General features: G+C 41.3%; 1 protein-coding gene across 2 annotated transcripts; it reads right to left on the bottom strand.

Annotated features, from left to right (window-relative positions):
* Window positions 1-738: 738 nt before the first annotated feature.
* Window positions 739-13,499, bottom strand: DCTN5 (dynactin 5 (p25)). Of its 2 annotated transcripts, none has more exons than XM_012644986.1 (4): window positions 13,379-13,499; window positions 12,156-12,267; window positions 10,901-11,003; window positions 739-1,311 (listed from the first exon to the last, which is right to left on the bottom strand). In XM_012644986.1, exons 1-4 carry the CDS (start codon window positions 13,486-13,488, stop codon window positions 1,154-1,156), a joined length of 483 nt encoding a protein of 160 aa, XP_012500440.1. In that variant the 5' UTR covers window positions 13,489-13,499; the 3' UTR covers window positions 739-1,153. The 2 variants fall into 2 exon arrangements, with proteins under 2 accessions (XP_012500440.1, XP_012500441.1); XM_012644987.1 differs by lacking the exon at window positions 739-1,311 and adding an exon at window positions 8,943-9,598.
* Between the last annotated feature and the right edge of the window lie 1,925 nt (window positions 13,500-15,424).

A 15,424-nucleotide genomic window follows, 5' to 3' on the forward strand; every position in this document is an offset into this window, starting at 1 on the left:
CGGCAAAATATCCAGGTTAGAAGCTTTTTCGCTGTCCCCCCTTTGCACCCTGTGAGGCCCGCGATGGAGCCCAGCAAAAATCATCCATATTCTAAGCATCCTTTACCTGCCTCCCAATTAACTGGACTGACAATGATGTCAGTGATGCTGTCTTTTCCACCCATGTCCCAAGCTCCCAGCGCAATGCTTGGTAAAAAGGGGTATTACTAAAGTGTTTGCTGAATGAAAGGAAGATTTTTAAAAATTAAGTTATTATTTTGTATCCTTATGGTGTAAATTCTTCTATTTTAACTTTTTGTTGAAATTTAATATAGTTACAGAAAAATATACATATAATTGTACAGCTCAGTGAATTTTCACAAACGGACACACCCATTATAAACCGCACCCAGACTGAGAAAGAGAACACTACCAACACCCCACAAGTCTCCCTTGTGCTGTGTTGGGGGTACTCAACACCACCTCCCAGACTGAAGATTCACTGGGAGATTCAGACATGGCATGCAGTCACGCTAATGGCTACGCTTTATTACAGTGAAAGGCTATGCAGCAAAATCAGCAAAGGAAAAGGCCCATGGGCCAAACCAGAGAAAGGTGCAAGCCTCCCAGAGTCCTCTCCCAGTGGAGTCACACAGGACACACTTAATTCCTCCAGCAATGAGTTGTGACAGCCCGTGTGAAATGTTGTATACCAGGGAAGTTCACTAGAGACTGAGTGTCCAAGGTTTTTATTGGCACTGTTCATATCATCATCCTCTAACACATAACAAAAATCCCAGAAGGAAAGCAGGTGTTCAGCATAAACCACACTATTTGCACAGTTTAGGTCTAGTGAGCTACCAATTATCATTTAGCAAATGGTGAGAACCCTCCTGAAATCCAAGCTCCTAGATGCCAGCCAAGGGCCAATCTTGCAAACAGGCCTTTCCAAGGAGAGCAGTTGCAGGCCCGCTTTATTATCTCTTCTGGACAGTCCACCTCCTAGCTGAGGTTTCTTACAGCAAAATTATCATCAGTAGGACCCCATGCAAAAAGGTGAGACAAATCTGCAGTATGGACCTCAGTTCTGCCTGTTAGCGGTCTTGAATTAAGCCAGTTAAATAAATCCCATTAATCATAAAAGTCTATCTTAGAAAACCAGGTGCCTTTCTCCTTAAGTTTCTGTATGGACCTTTTTTATCTGATCCTCTGGAATCAATTCAGGGGCAGTACAACTCTGGCTAATATGCTGAATGCTTTCCAGGCCTGAGGCGGTGTCATGATAGTGAAGGTCATGTGCAAAAGTATAGTCCCAGGGCACAGGTAGTACTCCTGCAAAAAGAATTTGCAATGTTAGGGCACCCCCAGCAGGACATACATTAGTCAGGCAGTATAGGTTAACAGGCTCCCAATGTGGCCTCCAACCATGAGGCCTTCTGCCCTGGTGTTTCAGTCCCATCTGAAAACTCCCTGGAGTCCTTTGCTTCTGAGGGACTGCCTGAAGGCAGTGAGTTCCTAACAGTTTTGCTTGTTCATGATACAAATCTATCCATCCCACAAGTATGGATGACATTTGAAGGTGTTCTTCCTGAAAAGTGCTGGAGCTGGGGCCCCCCTCTGTTGTCGGTCTGAACTCAGAGAACTCACAGCATGTGGAAAGGCAGCACTAAGAATTCTCCTTCGGGAAGAGGAAGCTTCCAGGAATGTTGTGAAGAACAAAGATCAATCCTGAGATGCCAGGTTTTAATTTTTTCTCCAATGTTGCAAAATCAGTGTGCCCCATTCTGCAATCCTAACTTTATATTTTTTCAATCATCACTTACTCTTAGCCAGGCCTTTCGTCTCGAAGAGTTGTGTGCAAGAGGCACAAAAGCATGTTTACAGATAAACATTTTCACACAACTGTAACCAGAAAGATACATTCAGGAATTGGTAACTATGTGTTGTGGGCTGAATTGTGAATCATCTAAATTCATATGTTGAAGCCCACACCAATAGTATCTCAGAATGTGACTATATTTGGAGATAGGCCTTTTTACAGAGGTGATTAAGTTAAAATGGGATTTTTTTTTGGGGGGGGGCGCCTAATCCAATATGACTGGCATCCTTATAAAAAGAAGAGATTAGGACACAGACTCACAGACAGAGGGACCGTGCAAGGACACAGCCAGAAGGCAGCCATCTACAAGCCAAGGAGAGAGGCCTCAGGAGAAACTAAACCTGCCGACACCTTACTTTTGAACTTCTAACCTCCAGAACTATAAGAAAATAAATGTCTATTATTGTTTAAGCCCCCCAATTTGTGGTATTTTGTTTCAAGAGCCTTAGCAAACTAATAAAGGGTGAAATCCTGAATTTTCAAAATTTCAAAATGGGTTTATGTAACTTTCTACCCCTTTTGTCCTCAGTGAGCAGCCAAGAAAAGAGAAATCCCTTTTTGGGGACAGCTACATTTTAATCATCAACGTACCTTATTAAGGTGTGTGTACTGGGGGAAAAGTGAAGGAAGTAGAGTCAGTCCACTGTTGCAAGCTGCAACTAACGCAGAAAGCTGAACGCAGAGTCAACAGCAGCGAGGCAAGCCCCAGAGAAGGTCCAGAGTCAGATCTGTTAAAAACAGAAGGAGGGGGGCCGGGCACCGTGGCTCATGCCTGTAATCCTAGCACTCTGGGAGGCCGAGGCGGGAGGACTGCTTGAGCTCAGAAGTTCGAGACCAGCCTGAGCAAGAGCCAGACCCCATCTCTACTAAAAATAGAAAAATTAGCCAGGTACCGTGGTACGTGCCTGTAATCCCAGCTACTCAGGAGGCTGAGGCAGGAGGATCCTTGAGCCCAGGAGTTTGAGGTTGCAGTGAGCTATGATGATGCCACTGCACTCTACCCAAAAAAAAAAAGGAGGAGAGGTCACAGTCCCTGTGATGTGTCCTTCTTCAACTTGCAGCTTTTGGTAAGGATCACAAGGCAATTAGACTCAGCATTAGAGGCAAAAAGCTATCAGCAGCTTGATTTTAGATGGTCCCATTAGAGAACAAACCCTTTCCTGTGGGCATTTGTATGTGACCCAGATGGTCCAGCCAGGTTCCAGGATGTTTTCATAGTTTAGAGCTCCACAGAGGGGGTCCTAAATCGCCAACGGCCCAAGAGTCTGAGTTCCCGTTCATTGAACCTGTGTCCGCTTTCAGTGCAGCATAGTTCACGCTGAGGCTGAAATAGCTCACGGCAGACAGTAGCAGGTTTCAGCTTAGAGTCAGGTCTAGGTAATCCGGATCTGTAATTCAGGATTCCAAGCAAGCCAGTTGCTTTTCTTCAGTGACAGCAAAAGTACACTGCAGTGCTAGACAGCTGTGGTCCAAGTCCAAATGACATGCCAGGCTTCCTTTTTATCTTGTCAGTCTTAGAGTACAAACTGACCCACTCAAAAATAGGCACATCAGACTAGAAAATCATCAACCTCTAAGGGTCAGATATTTGATTTTGACAAGGGCTCATTAGCAACTTAACTGCATTTTCAAATTCCAAATATGTAGTTTCATCTAGAGAGTTCCTCTCTTTTCATGTTGTCTCTCTCTTTCCAGAGGCTCCAGCAGGCACCAATCATAGCAAAAACCATCAGTTACAGAGACTCGTTCTGGTTCCAGTACCCAAAGAATTTAAATTCCAACCCACCCGCTGGTGGCAAAAAGCAAGCAAGTTGTATCCCACTAACACTTTTCTTATTTTATTTTTGTGTAGCTTTCTTTGATTGGGATAATCCCTCTTAACATTTATGAAATTACAAACATAACATTTTAAATCAATTTTATCATATATCAAGATGTAATAAGACACAAAATGCAAAGCCATTTCAAAAAAGATTTCCCTTTTCTCCCCCACAAACTTACTCAAACCTCTAGCAGTAAATTCAGCATTTACAGGGTTACCATTACAAGCCTACAATGTTAACTCTTTTCTGCACAGGCCGCCTTCCAGGAACAATCCCCCAAGGGTATCCATATCATCAGGTACAGTTTTTAAGCAATGGAATCAACCAATAAAAACAAGTTAGAATAGGACCAGGGCCCTACCTTCCTGCTCCTACAGGGCAGCAAGCACATGTTCCACAAAAAGTACAACCCCATTGCTAGGGGGCTTCAGAAGTGTTTCAGTGATCATGGATGGGAACTGGTCCAAGCCGGTATTTTGCTGATACTTGGTTCTTTCAGAACCAGGCTTTTGGATACATTGTCTCAACACTGCCAGTACCATTTCAGGTGCCTTGAAGCTCCACAGAAGCTACCCCCAGGAGATCAGCCAGCTGGATCTGACTACCCATAGTAACCATCTTTGTTAAATGCCAGTTTGTACTGAAGAATGGCTGAGGCCAGCCAGAATATGGCTGGGGAACACCCTCTGGGCTCTCACTGACCAGAACAGGATACTGAGAAAGGCCTCCCTAGCCACCAAGACCCCTTCTGTATAGCTGAGAAACTTCCAAGGATGTGTTAAATAGGAACAATGTTTATCTGATTAATGTCAAGTCTGCCATCACCCAGATGGGTCAGTGACTAAGAGAGGAACTGTGGCCTCAAGTCCTGAGTGAATTTGTTCATACAGAAGTGACTAATTCCGGGGCCACCACCAACCCCAAACAACCATAAGGGCTCTGTGCAGCCATGCAAAATAGAATCGGTCACTAGAAGGCTCACAAATCAATCATTCAACCTGTTCCCTAAACCAGGGATCCTGCAACATGAAGCTTATCTGAAGCTGGAGTGGGGTCTGGGGTCTAGGGGGAGAGGGCTCACATCCAGGCAATTGCTCCATTAAGTATGTGCTGAATAACACACATGCATACACCTGACTCCTCAGGAGCTCACAACTAGTGGGGGCTCAGACAAGAACACAGATACATTACTAGAACTCTACCTAGAGCCCCTCTACAAGGTGCTTTGGGGACCATCAGGAAGCAATTTGAGACAGAAGACTATCCTCCAAATGGCTCTTTATTAAACACCCCACTTTGGCTAAGCAACATCCTCCTTCTGCTCCCTAATCTAGGCCCAGGTACCCCTTCAGGAGTACCCTCAGAAGATACCTCCCAAGACCAAGAATACTGAGAGACTGAGGGTCAGCAGGGAGAGGGAGGAAAGTTAAGACCTTGGGGAAAGGGAAAAGACCTAAACTGGACACCTAATGATTTTTCCCACTCAGTACTTATTTATCCCCTCTTCTGGAAATATCACCCCCACCACAACCACTAGGTACCAGTCCAGGTAGCTACATGCCAGGCCTAGCCACTCAGTGTAGTCCACCTTCTTAGCCACACTGATGACTTGAGGCTAGATACCTTCCTGGTCTAGACCAGAAAGAACCAAATCCAGGGATTTTGTCAGCAAAGTGGGGAGCTCTTTCCACCAATAACTGAAGGTGTGGGGTCACTCTGTGAAACCTGAGAATAAAGCCAACTCAAACGAAAGCAGAACTGAATGCCACAGAGAGACGGGTCTCTGATAACACTGTTTTGAGTCCTGATAAATCCCACTGAGCCCTGGCCTTTTCAGCTATATGAGCTGGTGAATTCCCCCTCTTCCCTAAGCCAACTGGAGAAAGTCTCAACCAGGGTCTTTCCCTCTGCCCACTCTTCTGGGAGTATTCTGGGGACAAAAAGACTTTTTTCTCTAGGGTTAAAAAAGTAATTGTCTGGTGACAGACTGTCCCTGGGCTGAGGGCCACCATGGAGACAGAGTCCAGCTGGCCTTTCCTAGGATACACACTCCTGACTCTCAACATACTTTCAAACAATATCAGCACATAATTACAGACTCGTTCACTGTTTTTAGTAGCTATTGTTTTGGTCTTCCCAGCACCTTGTTTTGGTAATGAACTCTGCTGTTCCCTGCCATGGGGGGATAAAGGAAAGGCCATGGTGCGGATTGGGTTAATCATATGGCTGAACATCCTTGGCCACAGTGACCGATACAAGAAGGCGTGGGAAGTTCACGACACTGAGAACCTTCTCTGGGATTTTCCAAATTAGAACTGGAAGGGAAAAAAAATTTTCATTCAGGGTTACCAAGCAGGTAGAATACAAGTCTGGAGCTGTGAGCTGTCACGTCCCCAAATGCATGGGGAAGGCCCACTTGCAGCAGCAGGAAAGGAAGCCAACACAGAGGCCTGATCAGGTTTGCTTGCTTCTCCCAAGGTCCATTCTCTCCTCCTTTTTACTACTGGAACCTCCTTCCTCAGAGACTTGGATGCCCAAATAGAGACTAAATTTACAGCCTCCGTTGTCGCTAAATGTGGCCACATCCCAAAACAGTAGGCACCTGAGTGCTTGATGACATTGTGGAGCCCAGCTACCTGACTTACCTGCCCTGGACCACCTGCCTATGTCTGTACTGTTAGGGGCGAGAGAAATAAATGTCTATCTCATCTGAGCCACTGTATTTTGGTGGTCTGTCTGCTACAGAAGCCCAGTCTTTACTACCGGGAAGGTGAAAAAGATATAAAAAGCAAAAAGCCCTGATGGAGTTTAAATCTTGGGACATAGTTCCTGTAATGATAGTAAGCTGTTACTTACAGAGCACTTTCTAAGTGCCAAGAACTGTCCTTAATGTTTACGTAGTATCTCATTTAATCCACACCAACTCTCTGAGGTGCTACTGTTATTCCTGTTATACAGTTTAGGATACCAGGGCACAGAGAGATTAAGTAATTTGCCCAAGGTTCACATTATATTGCTGCGCAAGATAGTCTTTTCCATGATGTGTTGTATAAGCCAATAAAATCTCTTTTTTGCCTAAACTGGTTCAAACTGGATTTCTGTCACTTGCAACAAAAAGTTCTAAACTAGATTCTTGTCTCATCTAGAAACCTGTTCCCATTTAACTGGTCAGACCACAACTGTAGCTGCAAGACAACAGGGCACATCGGGAGGAGACGTCTTCTCAGAGGGGACACTAGGCTTCCTGCCTACGGCAGACATTGTTGGATAGTTCAACCAATACCCACACCCAACCCCGTTTATCCTTGCCTGGCTGAGAAAACAAAATATTCACTTTCTTAGCTTCCTGTTCAGCAAGGGCTGGCCAGATGACACAATTTTGGACAATAAAAGGTATCATAACATGGAAAAATTCCAGCTTAGTGGTTAAAAGTATGGGCTCTAGAGCCATAATGCCTGGATTCACTGTCACTTTAAGCTGCATAAATTTGGCAATTTACTTAATCACTGTTCCTTGGGGATAATAACTATATCTACTTCATAGTTATTGATAAGAATTAAAGGAATTGATAAATACATACAACTCAGAAGAGTACCTGGTGCAGGATAAACACTCTATAAGTATTTGCAATTGCTATTTTTTATCACCCATACATGCCAATATGGAACAATCTTTAAGATATATTGAGCAAAAGAAACAAGGCATAGAAGAGCACATAGAGAGTGCTCCCATTGTATGAATACAAAGAGGCTGGAGTACACATCTATATCTGCTCATGCATGCACAGACTATTTCCTAGAGGACAGAAGAAAAACTCTTCAGAGAGGTACGCTCTGGGAAGTAGAATGTGGGACTGGGATTCTGGATTGGGAAGATCAAACTTCATTATATCTCCCTTTCTTACTAACTGGATTGGCTTTTTGTACTCATATGCTTGAATTACTTAAAGATTTTTAAATTATGTTTGCTTTGAAAGGCTCAAAAAAATAAACCCACTTTTTCTTAACTTCAGTTGTTCATCAACAAAATGGAGAGTCAGCTGCACAAAGTGACAAGCTAACACAGGCTGGATGGTAATGTTAGATATACTCTGGAAGGTTTCCAAGAGGTTAGCCTAGAGAGCATCTAAACTCTGCCAATTCCAAGATTCACCTTTTTGGTGGCACAAAAGAGCAAAGGACATGGGGGAGATGCCAGGATATGACCAAAAAAAAAAAAAAAAAAATTACAACCATTATAGACTGCTGGTATAAGACAGAACACACAGCACATGTGCTCCAAGGGCAAGCTTGTCTCATCTTTTCAGGGTACAGCTGAAGAGCAAAGGCTGCGGGTCCAGATAGGCATGGTGTGACTCCTGGATCAGTCATTTCTTCACTCTATAGGTTGGACCAAGTTATCTAATGTCTTAGAGTTTTTTCTCATCTGTGAAGTGGAAATAACACCCACCTGACTGAATTGGTATAGGAAATAAGCAGGATAGTGAAGGTAAAGCCCATGGCACTGCACTAGGCATGTAACAAAAGTGCCTGAGGAATGGCAGCAGTTGTCACTGGAGGTGGAGAGTGATCACCTTCAAATGACTTGTTCCATTTGTCAATCTTTTAATGTAAAAACATAAAAAAGTGACAAACCAGAAATGAATTTTAAACTGAACTAGTGGAAATGATCACATATAGCTGTTTTTGCAAATTCCACAACTGGATATTAAGTCAAGATAGCTCCTGCTAGATTCTAGCCTTCAAAGCTAAACTGTTCTGCCCTATTCACTTACAGCAGATCAGATCATTAAGCAAGGCCAAGCTTCCCAGCCCCTCACTTCTTAACCTTCCTTTGAAACCACAGGTCAGAGCAGAACCAGGAAGGGTTATGCTATTAGCCAGAGGAGATGGTAAGAATGGCTTTGGCAATGTCATTTACTCCTTGGGGGTCTGTGCCCACAAGATGATTTTAAAAGCTCTTCATGAATATATGTGATTGCGCTCAAAGTACAGACATTTTGGTCTGAACTGTGGGGTCTATGGCAAATACAGGATGGGTTGAATGGTTCTAAGCCAGGGAGCAAGGGTTTACAAATGCTGTGTTTTCCATGAAATCCACAGGGGAGACTCAAATCTGAAACCTTGCAAAAGTAAAATCTGGGGTGTTGAGGTTCCCCTTTTTAGTGAACGCCAAAGGCCCTAGACCAGAATGCTAGAAAGTCTTTTATTAACTACCCTGGGATGACTAAGGTCATTTTGGGAAGAAGAGAAACACTAACCAGCCCTCTCTTCAAGTTTTAATAGCCAATAGGAATCTGGGCTCTGAAAAGTCACAAGCACTTTTTCCCCCAGGATCATGAGCAATTGTAACTGGCCAAATGTGTTAGCAGCAGGAAAGCTGAACGTCCTCTGTGTGAATGGGGCTTAGTGTGCGTAGTGTATGGCCATGAGCAGCATAGCAGCTACACGACCTCCAGGCTGGGAGAGCAGAGTGCTACTGCTGTTCTATAGGCCTGTTTCAGGGCAGGATCAAGTCATCCACAGGACCAAGGGGTTGCAGTGTTGGGAACAGATGACTCTGTGTTCCACAGATAATGGTATGAAGTGACTGTTAATAGATAAGGTGTAAGCACAGCAGTTGAAGACAACGCCTCCAGCTGTTCTGTTATTAAATTCTTAAGAGCCTTGAAGGATTGAGAAATTCTACAGAATGTTTTTAAAAGAAGGAGGGTGGAAGGTGTCAAAGACACAAGAGTTCTTTGTAGATGCTGACTGGCTCATTTTGTCCCCAGATTCATCTTAGAGCTCAAGCAAATCCAAGACATGAGACAGAGACACTAGACTTGTGTCAGGGGCAAAAACTTCTGGTAGTAGCTCTTGGTGACGTCAATCATCAGCTCCTGAGTACACTCCGGGAGCTCCCCTGAGAAGAGTCCTGGGGAAAGAAAGACCTGGTTCTAAGGAGCTTGAATAAGTTAAAAGACATTAAGGTATTTCTCTGGCAATATCCTTCTTACCTTAGATCAGATGCATGTCTGACAATCACTTAAAACAACTGCTGGGGCTGTTCTGGCCCAGCACTTGCTAATTACAGCTAAACTTTCACAGTGGGAAATTACTAAAGAAAATTTCTTCCCTCTCCTCTACAAAAGCAGAGATGTGTGACATAGCAGAATGGCCAACTGCCTCCCCAAAGAATACAAGTGATGATTCTGTACACCTTTGAAACTCATGTTCAATGATCTGAGTGTTGAAAAATGGTAGAAAAACAATTAAACACCAGTGGAAGGTATCGTATACTATCAAATCTCTCCTTTTGTATCACCTTCCATCTGTGAATTTGTGATGTGCCCCTGTACATGCTACATGATTTCAACCATGTAAAACAATATGTAGAAGAAGATACTGTCTTGGGGTGGAGGTGAGGAAATGTGAAGTTTTCTTCTTCCTTCTGCTTGTCAGAGTTTTTTCCAAGTTTTCTGACATGAGCATGTATCATTTTTGTTTCCTCACATGTTTTGTAATTTGGAACTCTGGGCTTTGGAACTCTGAAGGGCTTTACCTGTGGGCATTCTATCAGCCAAGGTTAAGAGGTAATATATTTGCTCCTCTCAGGTGTCCCAGAGGTATTATTGGTCTTAGACCATGGTTTATGCCAGCTTTTCAGTTTGGGGATTCCTGGGCCGTGTGGGAAGTATAAATTAAACCCCTAACCAACATGAGGGTAAGCCTATAGTTAAAATTCTCAAGACAGACTTTTCCTTTTTCCACCCAGAGCCCAGGCCAAGAGAGAAATGCTTCTTTGTATTGTACCTGTGCGGTGGCAGATGTGTTCTACATCAACCTTTTCTTGAGAGAGAACTCTTCAAGAGTATCTGAGGATTTCTCTGCCATGTGTGGATCCAAGGCTTTGTTTCCCATGCCCACATGAGTATCACACCCTAAACCACTCTCTTATTAAGACAGCATTGACCCATGCAATCTTACAGCTTGGATTTAGCTTCCTCTTTGATTTTGACCCTTGATAATTTCCTTATTTTCTTGTGAACTCAATTATGCATTTAAAAAGATGCTCAATGTATTTTAGATAGTATTTCTAGGTACTTTGTAATAGATGAATTTTTAGGTTAGCTCTCTCAACATATTGTCAGAGATAGAAATTGCATGCATTACTTTTGTGATGGAAAATGAAAATGAGTTTTAAGTTAAAATAAAAATAATCAAAATCCAAAGTTACCTGGGCAGCCTGAGAAGACAGTGAATGGTGGGACCACAGTTTCTGGAGGTAATACTGTGTTGTCAAGAATTTTGCAGCAGTCTTTTAACACACACCGGCGCCCCTGAAATTAAAGTCTTGTCAATAGGAAATAGATCAGGAAATGGGTGTAAAACTTGTCTAGTCTGCTGTGTGGAAGGCTATTTTATATTTTCCCCCTTCATGATATTGTATAATAGCCAGGGACAGTGATAACAGGCTTGGTTGCAATTCCCTGCTTTAGCGGTACCTGATGTGGAGGAAAAGGCAGGGTTGTGAGAGTGTGTTTTTGTGTACATTTTGGGGGAAGAGTTGTATGCTGGGGACAGTACAAGTTATCTTAGGCATTATAGACTATGTGAATTTCAGTCTTCCAAGAGCTCTGTTTAATTTTCTCCCAGAGGAAAGCAGCAAAGGGATGGGGACTAACTCTCATGATGTCGATTGAACCCCTGGAGCCAGTTAGCCACAACATTAGGATCTATTTCTGTACTCTTGGTTTATCTTAGCCAACCCATTCTGCCTTGCACCTACCAGTTTAAGGTTTGTTTGCTTTTCTGTGAATTCCAACTGGAAAAGTCCTCACGAATTCATTTGGATATGAAGTTATTAGTTCATTTGTTCTCCCACAGTGATAGTTATTTGAATGTTTGGCCCACTTGCATCCTGAACTATTTGCAGTTACTCTAACATCAAGCCCTTTGGAGACTCTGACCCTTACACATGTCAATCCCTTTGCTGAAATGCCCATCCTCCCCTGTTTAGGGGCCACTTTCAACTTGCCCTTCAGATCCCCTCACCCCCATTAGACTGTAAGTTCCATGAAGGCGAGAAGCAGGCCATTATAGCAGCATAATTAATCATTTCGCCTGGGTTTAAATCCCAGCTCTACCACTTACTAGCCTTGTCAAATCCCTTAATATCTAAGGTCCTCAGTCTTCTCATTTGCAAATAGGGATAATGACAGTACCTAAAACCCTTGAATGGTTGCAAGGATTAAATGAAATAATCAAAGGAAAGGGTTTAACATCATATGGAAGAAGTTCCATAAAGATTAGCCACTATTATTATATTAATGTCTAGCAAAATCACCAAATCTGGAAAGAAAGACTCAACCTTGGGAAGTTTGGAAAGTACTCCTACCCTGCTTGGTCACAGAAGCAGAAACCCACTGATATAAGGGATGGGAGCTGGAGGGGAAGTGAGGCTGCTTAGCCAGTCAAGGGATCATACTCACAATCACACAGTTCTTGCCAACATGAACGTAGGAACCAATCTGAGCTGCGTTGACCACACAATCTTCCTCAATAAAGACATGGTCCCCAATATGTAATGGAAAGAATGCAACGCTGGAGAGAGAAAAGAAGATGAACGAAGAAAGGTCAAGGTGATATAGTTTAGGTCACGGTTTATAGAACTGCATATCATAATCTCAACTTCATCATCTTGTCTTAATAAGACTGTTCCTAGCAAGGAAAGAATCCGCAGGCTAGAAAAATTCTATAATGTTTAATAATATAAATGCAATTACTATATCAAAATCAGAAATAGCAGAACAAACAAATATGCAACCAGAAAGCAAAGAAGGGGCAACATCTTCAAAGTTAAAAGAGCAGGCACCAAATAAAAATTAATGAATGTTTGCTCATTCTTACTTCCTTTGAAAATGCTCACAGATCACATTTTTAGTAATCTACCCTATAATGTTTCAGGGGATTGACTTCAGGTTCATGGACTATAATTTCCAGAACTCAACATTCTGAAACTTTATTCATTCACTGATTTTACTAAGTGCCTACAATGTGCCAGACTCTATGCTAGGAATTAGGGATACAATGGTGAGCAAAAGAGCCACAATTATGCCCATGGGGACCTTACAATTAAGAGAATAAATGAGATTAAATTATTATATAAGTAGTTACAACTGTGACAGGGCCACAGAGATACAATATCAAGTTATGAGAGCATAACAAAGAGACTTTACTCAGCCCATAGGTTTGGGAAAAGCTTAATTGAAAGTGACATTTAAGCAAAGAATTAAAGGATGAGTAGGAGCTAGCAGACTTTCTCCAGACTTCTGACATCATTCCCATTCTCCAGGATTTGTCAAATGTCACAGACAATGGTTCTGTGATCACATTTATAGTAATTTCAGTACCCTGGGATGTAAAATATTTGGACTGAACTGATATAAAGTAGCTAGATGCTCACTAGCTCTTTCTAGCTCTGTTCTGTCAGGAATATTTTCCCAGAGATGATACCTGCCCTCTACGAACCTATAATTTATTTAAATCTTCCTTAATCGTTAGTATTTTTAGTCTATACTTCTTGTGCAACAATGCATTCCTTGACCTCATCACAGTCTAGAGCAGTACTGACAGTTCTTTAATTTTAAATTAAACACTACCACCAGTAGCAGCATCTTGCCCAAGACTTGAACAAGGTAATTAAATCACATACCCTTTACTGAATTTCTTGAATGGTGGCCTTATGACACTACGACTCTTCACAACACAATGGCGTCCAACTCTTACATTTGCCAGATCCCCTCGGATAATACAGTCATTCATCACAATGGTCTACAAAACAAAGCACATTTTAAAAAATTTTTTAAAAATTACCAACACAGCCTAACACATAACAATAAAAAAGAGAAGATAATAAGACACTGATTGAAAGTTATACTATATAATCCACTGTATCAAATGTTCTGTCAAAAAGGATAAATTTTAGGTAAAAAGAGAATTGCCCTCACGACAATGATTGCAGTTAGAGATGATCTCATAGAAGTAAAAAGTAGAACAGATGATACTAGAGGCTGGGAAGGGTAGAGGGAAGAGGGAATAGAGAGAGAATTGTTAAAGGGTACAAAATTACAGCTAGATAGGAGGAATAAGTTCTAGTGTTCTACAGCAGTGTAGGATGACTATAGCTAACAATAATATATTATATTGTTTCAAATAGCTAGAAGAATATTGAATGTTCCCAAAACAAAGAAATAATAAATGTTTGAGTCCATGGATATATTAAGTACCCTGATCTGATCATTATACATTGTATATATATTGAAACATTACTATGTACTCTATAAATATGTACAATTATCATCGGTCAATTAAAAAATAAATAAAAAATATATAAATAAATGAAAGCTGAGAACTATGGTACTTACTGATATAAACGTAACCTATTGTCACTATTATAACAGAATGTAAAAAAAAGGTAAGTTGTGGAAAACCAAATAAAGTTAATATACGTTATTTAGGGATACTTACATATACGGTTATTTTTTTTTTAAATAATAAAGAATTTATAAGACACAAAATTCAGGATAGTGGTTTCCTCTTGGAGAGAGACAGAAGAAAGAGATAGGGGAGAAACATAAAGATAGTACTTATTATGGCACATGGATTATGCCCCAGTTCTTTAGTTGGGTATTTTGTTCATTAGTGTTGACTTAATTTTTATGCTTTATAACATATATGCCACACATACTCTTTTGCATACACCAAATATTGCCAAATAAAAGGTCTTTTTAAGAAGAAAAAGAGGGCCCTGAATAGCCAAAACAATCTTTAAAAGAACGAAGTTGGAGGACTCATACTTCTTGATTAAAAATGTATTATAAAGCTACAGTAATCAAAACAGTGCAGTGCTGCATAAGGACAGACATATAGACCAACCAAATAAAATTGAGAGGCCAGAAATAAACCCATACATCTATGACAAATTGATTTTTTACAAGAGTGCCAAGACCATTCAACCAGGAAAGAATAGTCTCTTCAACAAATGGTGCTGGGACAACTGTATTTCTACATCCAAAAAGAATTAAGTTAGACCCCTACCTTATACCATATACAAAAATTAACGCATAGTGTATCAACAACCTAAATATAAGCACTAAGACCATAACACTCTTAGAAGAAAACACGTCAGTGAATCTTCATGACCTTAGGTTTGGCAATGGATTCTTAAATATGACACCAAAAACATGAGCAACAAAATATAGATGAATTGGACTTTATCAAAATTAAAAACTTTTGTGCATCAAAGGACATTATCAAGAAAGTAAAAAGATAAGTCTACAGAATGGGGGAAAATATTTGCAAATCATATATCTGATAAAGGTTTAATATCCAGAATATATAAAGAACTCCTACAATTCAACATTAAAAAGACAATTTTAAAATGAGCAAAGGACCAAATAGATATTTGTCTAAAGAAGATACATAAATGGCCAATAAGCACATGAAAAGACATTCAATGTCATTAGTCATTATGGAAATGCAAATCAAAACCACAATGAGACACCATTTCACACCCACTATGACGGCTATCATCCAAAAAACAGAAAATAACTAGTGATGGTAAGGATGTGGAGAAATTGAACCCTGCACAATGGTGGTGAGAATGTTCAATGGTGCAGTCATTGTGGAAAAAAGTTTGGCAGTTTCTCAAAAAGTTAAACACGCCTGTAATCCTAGCACTCTGGGAGGCCGAGGCGGG

The sequence above is a fragment of the Propithecus coquereli genome, unplaced genomic scaffold, assembly GCF_000956105.1.
Source record: "Propithecus coquereli isolate 6110/MARCELLA unplaced genomic scaffold, Pcoq_1.0 Scaffold223, whole genome shotgun sequence".
NCBI classification, from domain to species: Eukaryota; Metazoa; Chordata; class Mammalia; order Primates; family Indriidae; genus Propithecus; species Propithecus coquereli.